General features: G+C 38.7%; 1 protein-coding gene and 1 long non-coding RNA gene across 5 annotated transcripts in view; one reads left to right on the plus strand and one right to left on the minus strand.

Annotated features, from left to right (window-relative positions):
- The window catches only part of PDE1C (phosphodiesterase 1C), a 520,097-nt gene that overhangs the window by 282,912 nt on the left and 213,551 nt on the right, over window positions 1-23,634 (minus strand). Inside the window, exon 1 of one of the 4 annotated variants that reach the window (XM_072153241.1) lies at window positions 22,806-23,106. The exons of the other annotated variants lie outside the window; for them this stretch is intronic. Within the exon in view, the coding sequence (XP_072009342.1) occupies window positions 22,806-22,939 (134 nt within the window). The 5' untranslated portion in view covers window positions 22,940-23,106. Of the gene's footprint in view, window positions 1-22,805; window positions 23,107-23,634 lie in introns of those variants that run through there. 4 annotated transcript variants of the gene reach the window in all.
- LOC140133262 (uncharacterized) lies at window positions 19,300-23,615 on the plus strand. The gene is made up of 2 exons (XR_011855858.1): window positions 19,300-19,445; window positions 23,074-23,615. It is a non-coding gene; the product is annotated as an uncharacterized lncRNA (long non-coding RNA).

Raw genomic sequence — 23,634 nt, forward strand, 5'->3', positions numbered from 1 at the left:
AAGAGGTCATGAATGTTTCATTACTAGCGATTTTATTCTTAATGCAATAAAAAAATGGTTTAACAAGTAGATACATCAATTGCCTTGTGCTTTAATTGTACATTCTGTCTTCAGTAAAAACGGAGTCTAAATACAAAACACAGAAAAAGGTTAGAATTCCAACAAATGTTAGATTCATCCAAATGGATCTCTTCATTCCTAAATTTGCTCAAAGCTGTTTTATTTAATACTAACGTTAAAATAAAACTTCCAGGCCAGAAGGACTTAGGTGTAAAATATCTCCGTTAGCATTTTCTTACATAAAATAATAGAATAATTAATATACTTAAATGGATATTCCAAGAGGAAAACTGTTATCTTTGGTATGTGCATTATAATGGCACAAGGATGTAATAAAAGTAGGGGCCCCTATGTGGAACTATGAGGTTGGCTAACAATCAGTGGCTGCCATTATGGCAAGGAGAGCTGCCCACTGTATGTTTTACATGGTTGGCAATTCATTTAACTCCCCACCATGTAAAAGTAGGCTCCCCTACATGGGACTTCTGAGAGCGATGAACAACTTAGTGGCTGCCATCATGACAAAGGAGAACTGACTCCTGTATATTTAATGTGGATGGGTATTGGTTTTAAGGGCTACCTAGTGATGCTACATCTCCACAGCTGTCAGCCACATCATCCACTACTAAAATGAGGGAACTTGGAAACATATTAATTGTTTTGACAGTGAAATAATGACTAATTTATAGTCATCTAAGTGCCCGGTATAAATGTTTTTTTTACTAAACAACTGTATACAGTGGTACTACACCTTGTATATAAAGATATAAAGATGCATATTATTACATGCAGTTCATTTATTGCTCCTATTTTTAATGGTCTGTGATGAGATCAGTGATCTGGGACAGAAAATTAGAACAGGATGCTTTGTTATGTTACTACAAGTACAGAATGCTACAATGTGTACACCCAAAGAATTTCAATATTGAAGTGCCATGAATTCTATTCTTATCAGCTACAGTATGATGATGTCCAGCCACGACAGCCAGAAAAAATCCCATCACATCCTGACAGTACTTATTGAGATATCATGCGGACCGTCATAAAACTTTTTTTTCTGACTTTCTGTATTGAGCAGTAAGTATTTACTGATAACAATTGGAAATTGTGCTCTTAAAGCGTAACTGCAGTGTAATAATGATTTTTACCAAATCATCATATGTGATTCCCCCTTTTAAAACAAATAGAATGATGCCCATATTGTGCACCTCACCCTTTTCTTCCTCGAGTTTTGAAATTTTCTTTACTGAAGACACGTGTCAAAAATCTTTCTGAGCAACATGGACTGAGTGGAGTAAAATTAAGTTTGCTCCCAGTTCCCATGATTCCTTGGTTTAAAGCAATTTAGCAATAAATACAGTGAGATTCATACAAGTAAATCCACTGAACACTGCATAGTATACATAGAGGATGTATATGGTGACTAACTTGGTAGCATTTATCGCATAGAGGAGCATACAGCATATAATAACTAGTAGAAACCAGCATTGAAAAAATTACATGAAGTTTATAGTCTACGCTGTGTCAGCATTAAACACTCATAACTTCTCTGTTGTGCAGAAAGTGTCCAGAAAGCAGAAAAGTGGGGAAGGGGCTGCAAAGGAGTGCATAACACAACATGAGATGCAGAGAGAGAGACTTCTGCATTTACAGCACATCCTTAGCTACACACAGAGAGCACTGTCACATGAACTCCCACCTTACCTGTGAGTCCATAAAATTGTTTACAAGACGGTTTCATAAGGCTTTTCAGCAGAGTCAGGATAAGCAGCAACTCAAAGTGCAGCTACTCTGAAGTTAACTGGCCAAAAATATTTTTAGCACAGCTGGGGACAACTTTTGACCACCATTCTAAAGAAAGCTATATCATGCTGCTGGATTCTTCCTAGCCTGAGATCCAGCCTGGTATATCTATTAGACATTCTTATAAAATCATCTTCAGATCCCCCTGAAGTGGGGTCACTTCCTGGTTATGACATCAGCTAAAGGCGCTTGGGCTAGAGAAGCTTCCTGCACTTCCTATAATGCTGAGCTCTCTGCTGTAGCACTAGAAGTATTAGCACACAGATTATTACACACTCATATACGCCTACCATACGTTACCACAAATATACCTATAAACTAATACAGCCTTATGACTACTTTACACACTACCTGCTAAGACGGATATGTCAGTCAGGCTGTTCAGCAGATGCCACACTCTCCCGTTATCCCAGGACAGTCCTTCATGTAAGAGATCTAGCACAGTGCACAGCCCAACCATCCCACCCTTCTTCTGTAGACTACATATCCTGTGCCCTCCTCTTTCACTCTAAAGATGGTTCTTAACAACCAGAATGCCAAAATAAGGTAATGAATATATATTGGAAAATTTAAAGTTTAGCTATTGCATCTATAGAACTAATTTTATATAATTAACAACTATGCTTTAAGTTATAGGCCAAGCAGAGGAACTGCTGGACATAGATAATCAAGATAATATATAGTATATAATAATTTGGTACCTTCATTTACAAATAATTTATGTAACATATAAACCTCACACATTAAATAATCTTTTATCAACAAGTAGGGCAACTGGTTACTGTCTAAAAGAAATAATGTAGTTATCATTTATAACTCGGTAGCTTTGTCAGCTACCTAGACTTGACTATTAAATAATTGATATTTATGTGCCTCAAGTGTGTTTGCAGGATCACAAGAATGAAAACAACTCAATACCTATACATAATCAAAGACAAAAGGCAGTGGAATTCTGGAAATTCTACAGGGACAGAGATTATATTCAGTGAATATATAAGTTTGTACAGTGCAAGGGAATATTTCAGTACCCCACACTCCCTTTAATCTATAATATATAAATAAGTTAATACATAGAAATCTACAATCCAGGACTGGGAAGTAACTATATAGGCATAGGTAAAGGGTTGAGATTTGTAGGGACATTTCATTCCTTATCTGATGGGGCTAGTAGTTTAATGGTGTCCCTTTCATTTATTTGTCATTTGTACTGCGATTCCTCAAATTAATTTTTGTGGTCAATTAAATGAAAGGAATAAGCAGATAGGTCACAAGTAAGCTTGGTTAAGTAAGGACTTTAGCTGGTAGTAACTAAAGGCTCCGAGAAGTTTTATGTGAGTCTTTCTGAACTGGTGCAGAGCGGCATAGTACTAGGTGTGGCACAATTCAATAAACACAGCCACCAAACATAAACCATTGTTCACCAGGGAAGTCAGAGTGAAACATAAAGAGAAAACCAACGCATCCTAAGCTGCATTCTACTGGCAGAGGATGATGTCTGTACGGATGTTACATACCGTCTACTTAACAGGGTTAACAAGGAAAATCCTGCAAAAAACGCTCATCAACTAGGAATTTTTCTCAAAATACAACATAAGAAAGCATAAAAATGTACATGTATCAAAAAAAGAGAAAGGGAGGGGGAAATTTGGGAGAGAGAAAGTTGTAAGTGTAATAAAAATGAACTTTTATTAATTTTCTAAAATGGTGAGTATATTCTCACACAATAAAGTAAAGTGTAAATTAAGCAACTAGTATGGCAATATTGTTCTTTGCCATACTATGTCCTTGCCACATAGGTTATAATTTAGCACCAAGGGATATAGACTCAGGTGGGGGTTACCTTGTATTTTATTACATCCCTCCTGTGACTTAACTTAAACCCACCAATAATTTCTTGTGGGAATCAGAGACAGTGTAGAATAATAATCTTGAATTGAGAAGATCGCAGAGAATGCCTTTTTACACAGCACAGCACTGTGCTTTTGCCGGCTGCTATTGTGCAGGGAGATTGCGGTAAGATGGATTGTGCACCACGTCTCCTATTACTGCAGTAGCGTAATAACAGTGTGGTCCGCTGTGCGATCGCCTGCAGGTGAGTACCGCAACTACAGCTGCCCCTATAAAATTTTATCCCTGAGCTGTGGCTACGGACAAGTCCCGACAGCTATAGTTGCGGTATAGGGGCAGCTATAGTTGCGGTACTCACCTGCAGGCGATCGCAGAGCGGACCACCCTGGCACAAGTGACTGTGCATGAACGCACGATCCGACATAGTATGGCAAAGAGCAATATTGCCATACTAGTTGTTTAACTTACACTTTACTTTATTGTGTGAGAATATACTCACAATTTTAGAAAATTAATAAAAGTTAATTTTTATTACACTCACAACTTTCTTTCTCCCAAATTTCCCCCTCCCTTTCTCTTTTTTTGATATATGTCCCATTAGGTGGTGCACACAGTGAGTGTCTTGCAATTTGAACACGTTACGTGCTTTCATAAAAATGAACATGATATTAATGTAATAATATTGTGTCTTTAATCTTCTTATGCCCTTGTTTTTAAGAATAAAAGACTTTAAAAATCAGGCAAATGAGCCTGAGGAACTACAGGCTCCATTAAAACCTATGAAGCCCGGAGCCCCTCAGGCTCATTTGCATCATTTTAAAATCCTTTTTTTGTAAAAACCAGGGAATAACAAGCTTTCAGAAGAGCAGATCTTACCAGGGGGGGGGGGGGGGGGGGGACACACACCAGTATGTCAGTGTGCTTGGTATACAATTCTTGATCCTGCTGGTAGATTGTTTTTCAACCACTATCTTGCTGGGACAGAAACAATTCTGCAGAAATAAATGGCTGTGAATTTAAAAAACTGTGATTGTATTCATCCACTATTTTGGTACTGTAAACTGCAGCGATTTAGAAGCAGAACCATAGAACCTTGAGACCCTGGCCTAAAAAATACAACTTGTACAGGAACAGACAGGAATTCTCGCAAATTACCAAAAAAAAATAACAAGGGTTCAGGCACTTTTAATTATAGTGTATAAAATACTCAATATCGATTTTTCATGACCATTAACTAATTGGAAATTATGGTAAATACAGTAATTAATTTACAGATGTTACCAGGCTCCCTATAACCAATCTATAGTTGTTGCCACAGTCTCATAATGTGTTGCTATATTATAAACTGCTGTAAAATCTACTGTAAGTCTACAGCTCTAGAGAGTTTCAGTTAATTAACCGCAGCGTTATCACATTGTAAACATTTTATTGTATATCCTTCAGTTCAGATCCTTTAATTTTACACTTAAACATGTTTTAAGAACAGGGTTTCTTTTATTACAGTTTGAACATGACCATCGACATACACTATAATATTTGGAACAATGAAAAGACAGCTGTACAGTTGGTATTGGGGATTACAGCGGTGTACTGGGAATTTAGAGGAAGAAGGATTTATCACTACCAGCTGTAGCAGGGAGAAGAGATTAGAATCACATCAAACTGGTCAGCACTTTATTAAGAGAAACAGAATAAATCAACATCTAGCCCCAAGCTAAAGCAAATCTTTTGGACTGTGTCTTGGATTTTCTGATGTTTTTTTACTCTCGGAAAGAACATTTGTGATGATGTAAACTATTGGTATCCCTAAATTACAGAATCCTAACTATGAGCAACATCCCACAATTTAGGCTCATCCACAGAAACAATGGAAATAAATCATTTAGATCTTTCTTTTATGGGAGTTCCAAGTGTTATAAATATCTATGTACTGTAAATAATGTAAAAGTGGTATAAAGTACAAAAGAACCTACTCCACAACTACTAGCAACTTAAAAAGTTTTTCCCATTAAAGAAAGTTTTCAAATCTTAATCCCCTACTAATGTTTACACAATAAAGATAATTTTAACCCCCTTTCTTTACAATTTACTTAGTTTTATTGATGTTATTAGTCCTATCACTCCCTAGAAAGGTCAGTGTAAGAATCCAGAGTGTGGGTGGGGACTCTCTAAGCAGACACTACATGATTCCTCTGTGCTATGTAATGCTGTGTGCTGAGAATGTGTTTAGGCTTTATATATACTTTTATTTACCTTCTGAACATTCTGACACATTGAAAAAGAGAGATGAGACAGGTCAGAGATAAGAGATGATGAGATCCATGAGAAGGATTTAAAACACAATGACATTCTCAGCTCTGCTCCCTCACCTAATCAATAAAACACACAGTCATCTCTGCTATAAAGACCTTATCTTTCTGTAGAGTAAGTCTCTGTACACTGCTTGTCGGCAGGAAGTTCCTGTATCTGAGCTGGTCATGTAATGAGGGGAATGGGAGGCAAGAAGGCACAGAACACAGCAGTGTGCAGATAAGAGAAGCTATTCATGAGAAGAATCCAACCACATTAATATTTACGGTAGAATCCAGGGACAACCAAAATTGTAAACAGCAGGACTCATAGAGACAGGTTGGAATTTTATCTGTGAAATGCTGTATTTTTGTTAATAACATTGAATTAGAGAATGTGTTATTTTGTATCCTGAGTACATTTAAGCATCTTGTCTTTGTGGGAATACACCTTTTATACCACATATCATATATAACATTGTATAGACTATGAGATACAGTAGTTAGGAAGAACCAACCTTTTAACAACCAATCCTTATAAAAGATAAAAGATGCTAACTACCCCCTTTATACGGACATCCAATTCCAGCTATTGTAATCCATACAGTAAGACAGGTTAACACTCAGGAACCAACACAGTCTGCGTCGTGGCCCTTGCTCAGGGGAACTCGATCCTCACAGAAAATAATTTGCAGTGTGCAAAAGTAAAAGAACAGGAGAGCACTCACCAAAGCAAGCCAGAAGAAGTGCACACTGCGCAAAACGGCTGTCGCTGTTTTTGCTGCGCACTGCATGCATCACTCCCTCTCCCCTGGTATGTATCCCTATGATATGCAATAAAGAAAAATGTGCCCGAAGAAAACCTAATGACTGCATTTTACTATTGCACACTTTTAACAACTAATGTCTCACATTGTGTGTAACAATGCTTTTCCTGTGTAATTCTTTACTATGGTTGCATAGTACAATCGGTGCAGGGTTAGTCAATCCTAAGTACTTTTGCTTTGCACTACTGAGATACTGAGTTTGAATCTAAACAAGAGGAACTTTTATTACATAGTAGATTTCCTCTAATGCTCCAAATACATGCTGATACACTCACTGACATTGATCGCATTGATCCTCACATATGTGTATAAGAAATGAGATTGTAAGTCTTACTGTAGATAGAGGTGGATGTGAGTAATAACAATCTTTGTTCAAAGCTTATAAATACTGTAAATATCCATATTTATACTACTATATTTCCCAATTAATATTGATGCAATTGACCTCTATAATACTTCTAATTAACTGCTTTAAGACAGCTTACTTTATATAAACGTTTGCTCTATCTGAGCTTTGTACAGTGCCGCTTGTATACAGTCAGCTGTAGGATGCGATTTGGCAATTGTGTTATACACAGTGAGTGTCAGCTGCATATTACAGCAACATGGGCTGGTGATCCAATCACTGTCATGGCAGCCTCAGGATCCCCATGAGTGTCCAATATCGCATTATGACACATCCTGCCTCCAGCAGCCCATGTGTGTGCACAAAAAAAACAGGAAAAAAACATATTCGGTATGACTGCATGTGTAACAACATGTGAACGACATAAAATAAATAATAAACACTTGCCAAAAATGATATTATAAAAATTTTAAAAATAGGTACTTGTTCCAAAATAGTATTGGTAACGTCTCACACAAAATGAGGCCTCAGTCAGCTCCATCACGAGAAAAATAAAATATTTTGGTGCAGCAAAGACAAATTGAGTTTAGTTTTATTCAGAAAAAATTGTACTTTAACTATTACTGTTATGGTTTGGTGAAAACCTCAAAAAAAAAAATTGAAAAGCAAAATTGATAAATTTTATTTTCTTCCAACGAGAAAGAGTTGGGTTCACACCTCACTTGTTTCCATGCGTTGTAAGGACAGGTCGATTCCAACATGCCCTTACAAATATGGCACAGACTCACCCACTGTATGTGTTAGGGTTGGGTAACACAGAAGACAGGGGATAGTGTGCCCTGAGCTTGCCCCAACCTCTGTCCCTTCCTATAGCCCCCCCACGCTAAACCGTGGGGCAACTACTTGAAGACTCAAAATACACTGGATAAGTGTGGGAATGGAAACACAAACAGACTGACAAACATAAAACACAAAGGAATGGTAAACTAGCCGGAGTCACAATGAGAGGGTACGTCAAGAGCAAAATCAGTAAGCAAAGAGTCAATGTCAAAAACTAGCCAAGGTCACAACAATACAGATACAAATACAGAGTAATACAACCTAATGCAGCAAGCAAGTGATGAAGGGATTTCAAACACTGGCACAGGTGACTAGTGAGGCTGCAATTTATGCAGCCAGAACTCCACCTCCAGAATCTGATAGGAGCTGGACAGCTTCTGGGAATTAACCCCTCATGGTGCAGAACAACCAGGCAGCATGCAGAAGTACCACAAGTCCCAGCAGTTCCGAACCCAACTCCTAGACAGCACAAGATCTTAGCAGCCGCTGCCCGGGACGAGAGGCGGAGTTTGCACAGATACGCGCCGGGGGTCGGAGAATGCTGCTGGCACCAGCAGAACGTAGCGAACCTGACAGTATGCCTACACAGTTGGATATGTTGCCCGGAGACCCCCTCTCCCCCCTAATGGTGATTGGCTATATGCAATGGCAGATCTACATCAGAGAAGCCAGCAGAACTATCTGTCACTGTGGAGGAGGGCTGTCGGGGCTTTCCTCAGAGGTGTCTCTGTGCTGGGAAGCACCTACATGTGTTATACTGTGACCTCTCCACTCCTCCACATTACATCCGGATCTTCCTGTTATCGGAGGGAAGGGGGGAGCTTGTTACACTGTAGAATGTGTGTGTGTGTGTAACCTGTAAGTGCTTTGTATGTTTGTGTAGGTAGAGTATATATGAATGTGAATATAGATATATGTGTGTGTCTTATGTGTGTTACATATTAGTATATGTTTTCCCCACCGAACAGCAGAGATAAAGTATCATCATAATAACAGTTTGGTGCTGCTATTTTATCGGAAAATATGGATTCCTTGCATCATATATCACTATATCCCTTGTAGTCCCGTCCCCACATTAGGCATCATGCACCCAGCTTTATTTTTGGTGGTATATGATCCAGTGTAAATCCATTGCACAAAAAAGAACACGAGAGGAATGACTTACACTAGAATGTGGAAAATGAATAAACAGGCTTTATTAATCACAAATCATGATAAAACAAATGTGTTAAAAAGTATGGCTACAGGAGAGACCAAAATTTACATAAGCAGCAACCATAGTACATGAGATCAGTAGTGATAAAAGGCATAATAAGGTAACCAACCATTATTAAGTATGCCCATCCGGACCACAAGTAATGTTAACCATATGAAATGCAATAAAGTAAAAGCGTAAGTACATTAGTATAGAATAATGGTCCGGATCCCTATGACCATGGTTACCTGGCTTGCGAAATCCCCCAACGCACGTTTCAACCCGCCAGTCTTTCTCAAGGGGTAAAGTGACATACGCATGACCGGACATATAAACCGGACCTGACCAATGAGTGATCGAGAGCTGTCAATTACGGTGATCCACCTGTGTGGTCGGCGCATGCTCAGTTGGCCCGCATCTCCGTCATCAAGCGGGCCGGGCAGTGACATCACAGTGGCGGTGTGACCACCGAGTCATGTAATTGCCAATGTCACGAGGCCCGAGGACCGCAGGACGGGAAAAGCCGAGCATGCACATGTGATGCTCGGAGCGGAATAACAGGTAATGTATGGAACCATCAAAGGATCGCCAAAAATATATGACCGCTCCAAATAATCATATCATGGGCAAGATTTTCAGAATGTAAGGTCATATGCTAAAACATGGTAGAAATCATTGAAGTTATTAAATAAATCCAAACCCTTTCATGTATAACAGAGCGCAGTTTAAATTGGTATTCGGGAAATAAACACTTAATAAACTATAATATGCATGTAGAAACCTTATCGCATGATCCAGTGTATCAGAAGTAAATCCTCCATAAACACACATTTGTTTACACCAAAACGCTTGTGATCGGGAACCAGCACCACAAGTTCTGCATTGCTTACATACAAAAATTATAATTGAATAGCCTGTAGAGTGTGAAACCTGAAATTGCTACTTCCTGAACACCAGCTGACCCCAAGGTTACTGTCAAAATGGTGTGGGATTTGCCTTTTCCAATGCATTCTGCACCGCTTGTACAGTATTTTCCATTTTTGTTCAATGGGCATGATACACTCAGTACATCCCTTGGTGAATTGTATGGCTTTCCACTGTTTTGGTACCTCAGGGCATCTCCAAATGTGACATGACTGTGTGGACATACACTAATTTACATGCACATGTTGGGTATTAACCTACAGTACTTGGGAGAAATTGCCTAAAAATTGAAATTACTTAATTGATGCACAAACAAAAACTTTGGCCCATTTCTATCATATATTTATCTAATATATAAAGCTGAGTGTATGTGTGTGTGTGTATATATATATATGAACTGAACTGATGCCTCAAAAAGAAGATTTTAACATTATTAGTCTCCTAACATCCTAAAAAAAGGATGTTTAAAAAAGGTTCCATTGGAAAGAAAACATATAGTAAATGTTAGTTATTCGTTTTGTCTATCTGTCTCAAAATTAGGGCATTTGGGTTGGCGTGTCCTATATAGTGCATGGACTTATAGCTGCAAATAGCAGCCATTTCAGGGTCACTACTCTTGTCTGGTCTGGTGAGCGTTTACAACCGCAAAGCAAACATCTGGGGGGTGGGGTTCGGCAATTGCGCTGCCATTGAAACACATGCCATTGGTAACCAGCACCTAGTGTTTTGCATTGTTTTGCACTCATATGCAATCAGTTTGGTGTCTGCCTCTGTGAACTTGTATTTCTTTTCTAAATGTAATGATCAGTAGGTTGGAGAAAGGGCATTCTCACGCGCAAAACGGTCCGTCGCCTTGGCCCTGTCCTGACCCCTTTGAAATAAAGATGTTTGTTTGAACATTGCCTCAGTGAGTGGCATGCTTCATTTCTTCTACCCTGCAAGCAGAACATGTGACCGGATCCTCAGTCCGCAGTCTAGAGCAATCACCACCCAGTGTGAGTCCACAGTCTAATGTAATAGCTACCACCTGCCAGTCTGCAGTCTAGTGTAATTACTACCACCCATGCAGTCTCACTAATGTTATCACAATCCCCTGTCATTCCGCAGTGCATATGAGTTTAAACAATGCAAAAAATAGGTGATGGTTACTGATTGCATGTGTTTCGATGGAAGCAAATATGGAATCGGGCCGTGCCTCGGCCCAAGGTACGAATGGGGGAGGTCCCTAGGAGGGGTTGGCAATAGCAAACCAGTTGAGATCATGGGCCAAATCACTCTAGACATGACATGTTTCATCTTTTATTAGGCTCATTAGGGGAAAATAATAAAATGTGACCAGTGGTGACCTCATCCCTCCCTCCCTCAGGAATTCTCTTCAGGAATTCTCTTCAGAGGGAGGCGGATATTGAGAGAGATGACTTGGACGAATAGGATACACCTCTTGTGTCTAAGTCTGCTGGCAAGGTGCCAGCATTTTTAAAAAAGGTGCCATTGCTGAAACTATTTGTTTAAATGGGCTATACGACATTTGGCGCATTAGACATCCTACTGGGCATGATTTTACATTTTATTCTAACCCTCAGAAAAATTTGATACGTCACCAGTGATTTACGGATACTACCTAATCCAGGGAAGGCGACAGCTTTTACTTATGCAATGCCTATGTGATAATTTACTAAACAACAAACTATGGACATTACTACTTCTTTCCTAACTAACCAAGCCAGCCCCATTAGAAGTTTCTTTATAATCCTTTGTGACCCAAATAAATGATCTCACAACTACCTCACCTTGCATGGCATCAGGTCTCAACAGAGAGAGCTCTTATACCATACTTCTGTCTTGGTGTGATTTCTTTGAGCTCACTCAGTGGATTGTATTAACCATTAGAGAACCTGAAGTGTAAACAGGGGCAGAACCTGACACTACATTCGTGTCTTTATTATCCCTTTACTATGACATCACTATGTTTATAATCATGGTGCATTATCACTTTACTGTGAAATCAATGGGGCAGATTTACTTACCCGGTCCCATCGCGATCCCACGATGCATTGTCCAACGTGGATTCAAGTCCGGCGCAATTCACTAAGATTGTGCGTCCGAGTTCCTTCCAGTGTCGCTGCTGCGCCGAGGTCCGCCGGAGTTCACCTGCTTCTTCCTGGTGCATGTGAGTGCTTGATCTTGCGACACAAAACCTTTTTTAAATTCCGTGGTTTGTCCGAAACCGTTGGGTTGTCCGATGGCCACGCCCCGCCATTTCTGTTGCGTGCAAGCTGGCGCCAATGCACCAAAATCCCGGGGAAAATCAGCTTAAAACGGAAATATACGGAAACCCAGCGAAAGTGCGGCGTTCGGACCCTGAGTAAATGAACCCCAATGTGTTTATTTTCCAAATACATCACTGTATTATTTGTACTGTAACATAACCGCATGAATTATCTATGTACTGTGACATCCAAGTTTTGCTATTGGGCCCCAATATTCATAGTTACACTGCGGATAAATACATAGGATGGGCAAGCCACTTGATGTAAACTATAAGCCAAGGTACAATATGTCTTATTATATTGTGAAGTCCACAGAAGTAGAGGACTCTCCGTACAGGTCCTCTGAGATTGCAGGACCTGAGGCATGCTTCTGGTAAACCTTTCTATTCTCTGATCGTTGTTCACATAACAAGGAATGTGATATGTCTAGTTCATTGCAGACAGAGGTATTAAAGAATAAGGGACCATAAGAATTTCTGATATTTCTGTATAACACTAGTTTTTCTTTTCCTATGCAGGATAATTTATTTGCATGTTCCTTTCCGAGTATGACCATATTTTTATGTACTGTTTGGCCAAAGACACTAAATGACAGGATTATCTGAGTATTATGTTAATATTCTTGAAAACTGAGGTTTCTTTAAGAATACCTTTCTTTGATTATTTTCAAACCCCTTTTGGGCAATGTGTCCCTGTTATGATGGCAAACATAGTATAATCGATGTAAAATAGTATATAATAAATAATGTGTATATGTTATGATGCACAGACTAGAATTATTTGACTAGGTTACTGAAAGAAAATAAGGCTAGCATCATCTTTTTCACCTAAAGTCAATTAGCATATTCATATTTCTCAACTGAAATCTAATTTACACTTTTGCCACTAATGTGTTACTTTTGGGGAGTGCAAGAATAACTAATAATAGAGATAGATAAATCAAAGCTTTTGTTTAAAGGCCATAAAAGTTTTTTTCTGGAAATAACAGAAAAGGTGACCTATGATGAGGTGAGAGTGCATTCTGTTCAGCAAGTGACATTCTTATTCAATGGATTCTGCAGAAATCCTCTGCCTTTGGCTGACATGTAGAGGCCATCACATCAAGAGTATTTGTGAAATCGCTGCTGCATCAAGTGATCTTAAGTGTTCTTTTATTTGTCATATCAAAGTATTATATATTTTTTTACTATTTTGCCGTATGACATTGGTCAGCATTTTTTTTTTGTAAATTCAGTAAGGAAATTAAAATAGAAGTAAACATAAGCAAAACCTACGTTTCCATTAATGTCTATAACATGCACTATAGTGTATGTGCGGACTTGCCCAAAACCTCAGCAATTTTTGTTAAACAACACTGTTCTTGACCTCGGGCTGTTTACGATATTGTATCTGACCTTCATTTACATGACTAAGGATATACCAGATAGTTCGTTTATTACAAAAGCATAACCTTTTTGTTTAATCTTCCTCCCATCCCATTTAAAACCTGCTTTCTTGTAAGAACAGTGCCACACGTAGCCACAGAGTATCGCAGCTCCACTTCATTTCCATAAATAAAGCTAAGCTGCAATACCAGACATAAACCAATGAGGGTTGTGGCACTATTCCTGGAAAAAAAAACACCCATCTGGTTCTAGTTCTGTCACCAATGGTTATTCCATCAATGGTAATCTCAAATCCATCTGATGCAATAGAAGCATATGGGGTAAACATAATGGGGCTCATTTACTAAGGGCCCCGCGGCCGCACTTTCGTCGGGTTTTACGACTTTTTCTGGGATTTTGGCGCACGCAATCGGATTTCGGCACAATCGCGACAGCTTTCACGCAACAGAAATCGGGGGCGGGGCCAACGGAACAGGGAACGGGGCAGCACTGGTTATCATCATTAAAAATTAACCAGTTAACTAGTAAAAAATGGGCAGTTCGCTGTGTTACCTAACACTATAGACTTAGTTATAAGGTACAGTGCTGCACATGTCAGCCGTGTGGATTATCAGATAATTTTATTCAAAGTTGATTGATGAGTTTATTCAAGTTGATGGATGAGTGGAATAAACAATAAAATAACTCCTGATGAATTCAGCCTGGAATGAAATACCAGTCGATTTATTTAGCGGTTCCCCGCTGACCTCTGGCCCCCTCTCTAGATTATTTCCTACCATGCACATTTGAAAGTGACTATTGGTCAATTTTGCCCCCTTGAGGTATCCTGGTTTATTTTTTGCACTACCTTGCATCACAGTGGCATTTATCTGTTCCCTACCTATGCACTAAGATTACTTTTCTTCATTATGATCTATATTATATTTACTATCTATGATTTGGTTCTTCACAGTTTTTTAGTATCTATTTTTGTCAGTTTTTGACATCTTATACTGACATCTTCTGATAGTTTACCGTACAGTAAATTACCGTAGTATTTTTATATACTAAATTCTGTACAAACTAAGATATGGACATAATTTTTTTTAAAGGGTAAAAAGAACCCTTTCTCTTGTTCTAATTCTAGTGTGGTTCTGCGTGCTGGACATTTATGTTTTGAGGCAATTTTGGTCTTATTGTAATCCCAGCCCAAGAAAGAAAAATAAAGGTAGATCTACAAACATGCAGAGTTTTTACAATCACTGATAATTTTAGGTGTCTGTAAAATAACAACGGCTGAGAACCTTGCCTGCAGTGAAGACATCTGTTCCAGTCAACCTAAAGACGATGTATTATGTAGTGTGTAGCAGTGTAAAGACTTGTTTTCACTTAATTAACACATCAGAAAACCCTGAGAATTACCCTGCCATGACAACCTGATCAGTTTTTAGCATATGAAAATTCACCTGCCTGTTTCGACTGGGACAGCAAAGACCCAGCTAAACTCCACAAGAAATACAACCAAGGATAGAAAAAAACAACCCTACCTTCTATGTGACCAGGTCTTACTCTCGTGGTGAAAAGGGCAGGACAAACTCTCATGGTGAAAAGAACAGGAGTGACAAATTGTCCAATAGATGTCTCTACCCTTGCTGGTATTATTTGCTTTCCTCTTTTATCATATTTCTTTTTACAGGAACCAAGAGCAAATGCCTATTGCTTATCTTCCCTACCCTGTGAAGAATCAGTACACAATAATTGCCTATTATCACATTGACATCACAAGTATTCTTTTATTGTGTTTGATTTTTATTACAGATGGTAAAAGTGTTTTTTACAATATTTTTTTTAAAATGTTTTTACTACTACTGATTACCAGATGTAACCTGGTGGAACTTATCCAACCTATTATCCAGGACTGTAAAAGGATCACAATGATGTCGGTCTATATTCTGAAAAAACAGGTTTACAATGACAGGTTCACGATGACTTGTGAGCCACAATCTTCATCACAAATTTCATTTCAGAGGAAGGCAGCCCTAAAAGCCAAAGGATGCTGTAAAAGCGAAATGACACCTTTCAATCTCAGTTGTGGAGGTTAAGCGGAGGCTATTAGAGACCCTCTTCCTCTGATTGAGATATAAGATGCAATGGTCACTACTAACCACCACATCTCCTAAGATGAATGTCAGCAAAAAGTAAACAAAAGAAGACTTAAAGGAAATTTACCATTTGCTTTTATGCATTATGAAACAAACATACTTTGAGAATGCTGTAGCATCCGATTGGTTTTGCTGAAAAAACAATTATAAAATAATGATAATGAGGCTCTGTTGCTCCTGTGGCTACTCCGGTGCTTCTCCTCCCCCTAATTATGCAGTGCTTCAGCCTTGCCCAACCCAACATAAGCTGAGAAAACGTCATCACTGTGTTGTCCCTGACAGGCAGAACTAATGAATTGCTGCACCATCACCTCGCTGCTGTGTGTGAGTCATCCAGCTCAGGTTCATTAGTCCTGTCTGGACAGTTCAGGAAGGTCTGTGTAATGTGTTTATATATAGCAGCCAGCAGCACCCAGCTTTCCCAAGGTCCTGAATGTTATAATTGTTTTTTTGAGCAATACCAAGTTCAGAGAGTAAACAAGATATGTTTCTGCATCAGGGTAACTACAGACTTCTCAAGGTATGTTTGGTTTACAATGTATCAAAACAAATGGTACATTTCCTTTAACTTTTATGGATTAGCTAACAAGACAATAGCAAATATTGCTAAAGCAGGTAATGTACAAACATTTAAATCAATTCTTGCTTGGATATTGCTGCAAGCAACAAACTCCCTGTATTTACTCAACAGGCCAACATATGCAATTGCTTTCTCACCAGTACTCAAGCTCTAAGCTGAATGAGACCCAAGACTTGGGAGGTTAAAGCCATTAACTGTGTAGAGGGATTACTATTCTTGTCAATATGCTCCTAATGGGAATTTTACTTAAACACATGTATCATATAATTGATTACAATACATTAAGAGAGCATCAGTCTAGAATTAGCAATGTGCACAGGAAGCAAAGAAAATGTGTAGAGCCGCCGTCACCCAGAAAGCGCAGAACATGAAGTCTGTGTTCTGTCAACTACAGCTGTTAAACAACAGTAAACAGTCAAAGGCTTGGAGATTTGCACATTGTTGAAGTCTTATGTAATTTCATGCAGGCACTCAATGCAGGTTGCATACAATTGAGGAAATGAGAGGCTTTTTTATCCTGATGCTGGGAAAGAAATAACACAGCACTTATTGTCAATTAAACATTCAAGGAGCAAATGGAGCTGCTACACTTCAGCTTTACACACTGCCATATGGATGGAGGGGGGTTCTCAGAAATACGGCTCTGTTTTCTGCACCATACACAATGGATTCTATGATTTCTAGTACAATACCTGTGTTTTTCCACAAGTGATCTAAGTCCTTACTCTATATGTAAAATTAATATTGCATCCCAATATTGTAAAACATATGGATATGTGTATGGACAAAGCTTCATGCAACAACTGTTACAATTCTCAAAAGCGAGAAGCATTAAATTAAATTATACATTCATTGACACAAAGCAGGAGGCTAAAGACAATATGGATTCCATGGGGGAGATTTATCACAATCACAAAGTCTTGTGCAGTGCAAGAATTTACCATGTGGTCGTGGGGTTGAATAGAGGCTGCAGTGGCCAGTGGAGTGGTCATGAATGGAGCGTTCCACCCTGTACCTGTGTAATCTTGAAAAACCTGTGAACTCTTGTCCCAACGGATACATCGGAGGACTATGCCTCTTCCTCTTGATGTATGTGGCAGGACGTGGGGGAGTGTGGCTGCTATTATAAGCTGGCGCAGGAGCACCGCCCCTTTTTTTAAAATCAGTTTTAGGCTAACTGCACCGGCCTGTATATTGACCCAGACCTTGCACAGGATGGAAGTCTTTGCTTTATACAGAAATACAACACAAGGACTTCTTATCTGCGAGACAACCTGCATAAGTTCTTGTATCATTTTTCTGTATAAGGTGGTGACGTCTGTGCAGGAGTGGAGTCTGTATTATAGGGCCAGAATTAATCCAGTCATTGAATATCAAGCTGCTCACTATATGCAAGCGAAAGTTATAGGGGTTGTTCCACTTATGCAAGCTCTCACTTATTGATTCCTATTTTAAGCTAATCATTTTACTAACAAATTGTAATTCCTATGGTTGACATGATGGAAAGACAGTAGGAGGCTCCCATGTCCCCCATGTAAGAGAAGTGGAGGTTATGCATTTGCTCTACTGCTCCATTTAAAGGCTTTTGCATTCTATTTTGTCTTTTTCATTATCGGCCCTTATACAGAATAACTAGAGTGGCAGTGTGCATGCGTGACTATTAATCCATTCAAATGAGGGACACAGGATCCCTATTCTCATAATCTGTGGTTGTGTTCCTGGGGCCAACCCATGTTATGATAAAGGGGGAGCGCTATATTCATTATAACTGCACACTCCACATTTCATGTAATATATTGTGCATTGTGGGTAGGAGTCATAAAAAATAATGCTCAGAATTCTCTTGTTCTCATGTAACTATCTGGGAACTTCATATTTAATCCAGATTTTTATTTGCTTGGCTGTTACTTTCCTGCTATGTGAAAAATGTGTCATTAATGTTTTGTGGGATTTTAATCTATTTCCTTTTTAATCCTCCAGTTTGAGGTCCTTAGAGACTATGTGTACAGCTTCATCAAGCTCTCATGTGTGTTTACACATCTAATCTTCTTCCTACTCTCCCCAAGACAAGGAAGGTTCATTCCATGGGATTATGATATTAACAGGCTGAGTGACTTGGTCACTTTGTAATCTCCGGCTTGGTTAACAACCTCCACAGAAGAATGTAGAAATTAATAGTCACATATTCTAACAGTTGGTTTATAAAGGATTGCTTAAAGGGGTTTGACAGGATCAGGATATTGATGGCCTGTTCTTCCACACTCTGAAACTGGGTCAATCAGTTTCCAAAGGTGAACAGGACAAAGCTGCAATATTCTGTACCATATAGTTATTACAACAGATAAAATATAAATGACCTACATTAGAAAAACCCCTTTTGGGGTTTCATGTATTTAGGAGTGAGAATGATGTATGCAGATTAGCAAATACATAATATTTGTAGACAGACTTCACCCTATGCATTGTATTGGTAAAATGTAGAATGTACAAAAAGAATTTTCATGGTATCAATCCTAAAATCTGCATTGTAGGTTTATTAATATGGAGGCAATTCACTGATTTTGTTCATTTGTCACAAAATACAAACTGCTCTACCCCATTCAAAATCCCCTTCCTATATGGGGAAGATATAGTTTATGGGCCCTTTATGTTATGTTCAAAAATGCATGGCTCTATTTGCCATGCTTTCTGGTTGCCATGGGAAACTGTATTGTACAACTAGAGACAGGAGGCTTGTTGAGAGGAGCTGAAGGACCTGTAGTGATGTCACAAGCATGTGGCTCATCGAATGCTTCAGGTGGGCTAATTACATATAAGCTGTCCTGCATCATTTGAAAGTACTTAGTTGGATGTAAAAGACCTTCAATAATGTCATAAGATTGTCATATGCTTCAGATCGGCCAATTACAAACAAGCCGTCCTGTTTGGCTTCAGTGGGGTGAGTTGATGTCACAACCTGGAAGTGCCCACCCACTTCAGGAATAGCTGAATCTGATTCTTATGTTACATATATCAGATATGTCTCAGGTTAGGAAGAAGCCAGCAGCATGATACGGGTATCATTGACATTGTTATCAAAGGCTCTTTTCAGTTGTGCTACACTATTTTTTGTCAGTAACTTTACAGTTATGCTTTAATGCTGTATCTTTCTGAATGAATGGCGTGTAATGCTGTACTGAATGCTATCGCCCTAATAAAAAAGGTTTAATACTTCCAGATATTTAAATAAGAACATTAGAATTTGTGGATACTTAATAGGAAGTGATGACTGACTGATGACCATCATTTCATAGAGGAACATGGTGGTCATTTTTGTTGGATCATACAATATCAGATAACACTATCCTATGCTATATAACACAGGTATTTCCACCAGAAACTTGCAAGCACTATGCTACCATATTGAGTCCCCATATGGTGGCACATGCAGTACCTATGGCTCTGCAGCATGCTGGTACTCTCCAGGCCCTATACAGGGTACTATTAAACAATGTTTATCTAATACATCAGCACAAATTAAATTTTGTTTGTCGATTCAAGTAAACAATAAAATCACAAATGTGTTGTGTAGAAGTGAAAGGGTTAAACCATGACAGATCTAGTTATATTATTGTAGCATTAAAAAGAATAAAGGTTGATCCATCCTTGCTGTGTGTCATAAGCTGACAGCACATAACACATAACATGACTCCCCTCCATCTGACACACAATGAATTTGGTGGTACACCCCAGTGTGGCCTGGACCGGGCTGCCATATGAAGCCGTGAGTTTAATACAAGCTGGCATCCTCTTGTAACAGTGCGTACCTTGGAGTTTCTGTCTGCAGATGGCACTTGTTTTGGAATTAAGGCTCCACTCTGCAGTACATTCCTTAACAAACAAGTCGGACACTACTTCATAGTCTAAGTAAACTATACTGTGTTTGGATACAATTGCAGATTGTAACCATTTTATTTATCTTTCATAAATCCAGATGCTACAATCTTCTACAGGTGTCGCCATTCAGTGTATAGACTACTTCTAGTAACTAGGAGATTTAATGGACACTTATTATCCTGCACTTGCTGGGAAGGATGCCTGGACTATTCATTCCATACCTTCTGCACTCTACTATTAGAGTACATAACATAGGTGTACAGGAAAGTTATATTAGTCACTTGGGTAACAGTATATGCTGGACCAATAAACTGACCTTCCAACTGTCCATAATGGGGAGGGCCATAGGTAGTAGCTATGACCAAAATAGATACTAGATTGTTATATGTAATAATATATGAGTGATAGATAGATAGATAGATAGATAGATAGATAGATAGATAGATAGATAGATAGATAGATATGGGATAGACAGATAGATAGATAGATAGATAAAGTAAGGGAAAATTCGGAGCAGCACAGCAACCTCTGTGGGTGCAAACCGTAGGTCCCCAGGCCAGGGGACTGAAATATATGAACAGGAAAAGGCAGCACTCCGTATATAGTGTCAAATCAAGATGGGTGTCTTTATTCCATAAGCGACGTTTCAGCTCCTTGCGAGCCTTTATCAAGCATGATGCTTGATAAAGGCTCGCAAGGAGCTGAAACGTCGCTTATGGAATAAAGACACCCATCTTGATTTGACACTATATACGGAGTGCTGCCTTTTCCTGTTCATAGATAGATAGATAGATAGATAGATAGATAGATGTAATAGTGTAGATGGAAAAACAAATCCCGGACCCTTCAATCCATGTGCAATATTTCCAATCCACATAGGATCATTCTGAAAAGTTGCACATGGGTAAAAGAACTCAAGACTTATTTTTCCCCTGGATTGTAATGTTTCCTGTTCTTTGGTCTGCTTTGAGGAGTGCATCCACACATTCATTTGGGCAATGCATTTCTCACTGTGTTGCTTTTTTATCTCCTTTGATGCATAATAGGTATATATGAGATAGATAGATAGATAGATAGATAGATAGATAGATAGATAGATAGATGATAGATAGATAGATAGATAGATAGATAGATAAATAGATAGCAGGGAGCTAGTAAGATTCCCTACATATATAATGTATAATGTATAAGACATGGGTAGATAGGGAACAGACCGCACTGATCATTTGAAATGTACCAAAGTAGTATCTTTCAAACAATGGGATCTGCTGAAGTACCAACTTCTGGATATCCCAAGCCTTTAGAAGAAGTGGAAGCATTTTCCTCCTTCCTTCAGAGTTTATCTGAAGCATAAAATAAGAGATATAAACTACTTTGATCCTAGTATTAAATCTAGTATTGATCACATGAGCACTACCCCTGTGCGATCAAGTACAATATCTAGCACAGCCACAAAAGTGTGGTTTCCACTGTAAATCACCTTCCTCATATAAATAATTATTGAGTGTATTACATTATATTTTTCCATGCTTTCCATCTACTTGAAATTTTTTGATCTCCAAGTGAACGCTTTAGCCAGCATGAACAATAATAACAACAAATACCAGCAAGAAACAAAAGCTAGCAGTTATTACTATAACCCTAACCTTGCACATTGTGCAGAGCAGGGCATGCTGGGATCTGTAGTGATAAACCAGAAGGGCTAATGCCCCAGGCATCTGTCAAAGCAACAGGTAGAAAAAGGTAGAAATTACTATGTAGGAGCTCTGACATATTGTTTACAGATAGTATATCTATCACTAACACACACACACATATATATATACATACACCTAATGGACCAATCAAAGGTCAATGAGGGTAAAAGATTCTATAGAACGTAAACAATAACAACAATGTGAATACAGCATATAATTTTGTATGCAGTTAGTCAGCTGACACTAACATCTGAAAAGAATGTAACATAAAAAGGGGTTAAATATTGATCAGTGAATATCATATACCCTTTAATATGCACATACATAATGCTTAGTGCCATATATATATATATATATATATATATATATATATATATATATATATATATATATATATGTGTGTGTGTATATAATCTGCTGGCATATCCTACACCAGTTAACCCTATCCTATCATCTTAGTTTATATGTCATAACTTGAGCATAAGTGTAATATACATATAATCATCACTGCACAAGAAATGTATCATGAAAATGACATCAATGACCTTTGGTAAAGCTTATCACATCCTCATGGTCTTTTCTTATTTAAAACTAATATTTCACATGTTGGCCAATTCATGCAAAATGGATAGTGATATGTGTGGGATAAGAGATAAAGTTGACAGGAAAGAGGGAAGATGCAGCACTAAATGAATATATATACAGTAGAAAAGACTAGTACTTACAGTCCTCTGAGACGCAGCCAGATTTTCTCAATCTGTTCCGGCTGCAGATACTTGAGCGAATTGCTTTCAAATTCTTCGATTTCCTTAGTAGGTGACTCCATGGCTATAGGTTTGTGACTTTGGTTGAAGCTCATAAAGGATGGTTACTCCGAACAAACAAATACATGCACAGACAGACACTACAAACTTTGCCTTTAACAAAGACAGGGAGAATCAAACATTTTCTAATGGTGTCTTCTTCTTTTTTCTTTATTGTTTCCTTTTACAGAAATTCCAGATTATTAGAAAAAGTGTCTGCCATCAATAGGAGCTCCAGGTGTATACTGGAAGTAGCTGTGGCAGAATGCCATGATCCTGAGTCTGATGTTAGGGATTAGGCTGATCTCTAGATTGAAATCACTACAGATTTTTGTTTGTTTAAAACGATAAGCCAGACATACAATCGGTAATACCAGCTGAAGACTCTTTATCATTGGAAAAAAAGCCAGTGACAACAAGCTGGGGCGTACAGGGCAGAGGCATCTGCACAGCTTCTAATGTGTCTATTCTTCCCATTTGATGGACCTTGCGTGTTCTTTACTTCAGGATGCTCTGAATGCCAGCCCTTGTCCCCTCCAGCTCCTCTTCTCCCTCCCCTTATTCCTTGCCTCTCTCCTCCCTTATATCCCTCTTTCCACTACCAGTAGCTCCGCTGACAGGCAAGGGAATTGACAAGTGAAGAAAAAGTCATCCCATAGCCAGCCAGGGATATGCCTCTAACACATGCACACACACATCCACTCTTCTCTTCTCATGCACAGATGCACTAAGCAGGCTGCAGGAAAAATTG

Source organism: Engystomops pustulosus, chromosome 5, assembly GCF_040894005.1.
Source record: "Engystomops pustulosus chromosome 5, aEngPut4.maternal, whole genome shotgun sequence".
Lineage (NCBI taxonomy): Eukaryota > Metazoa > Chordata > Amphibia > Anura > Leptodactylidae > Engystomops > Engystomops pustulosus.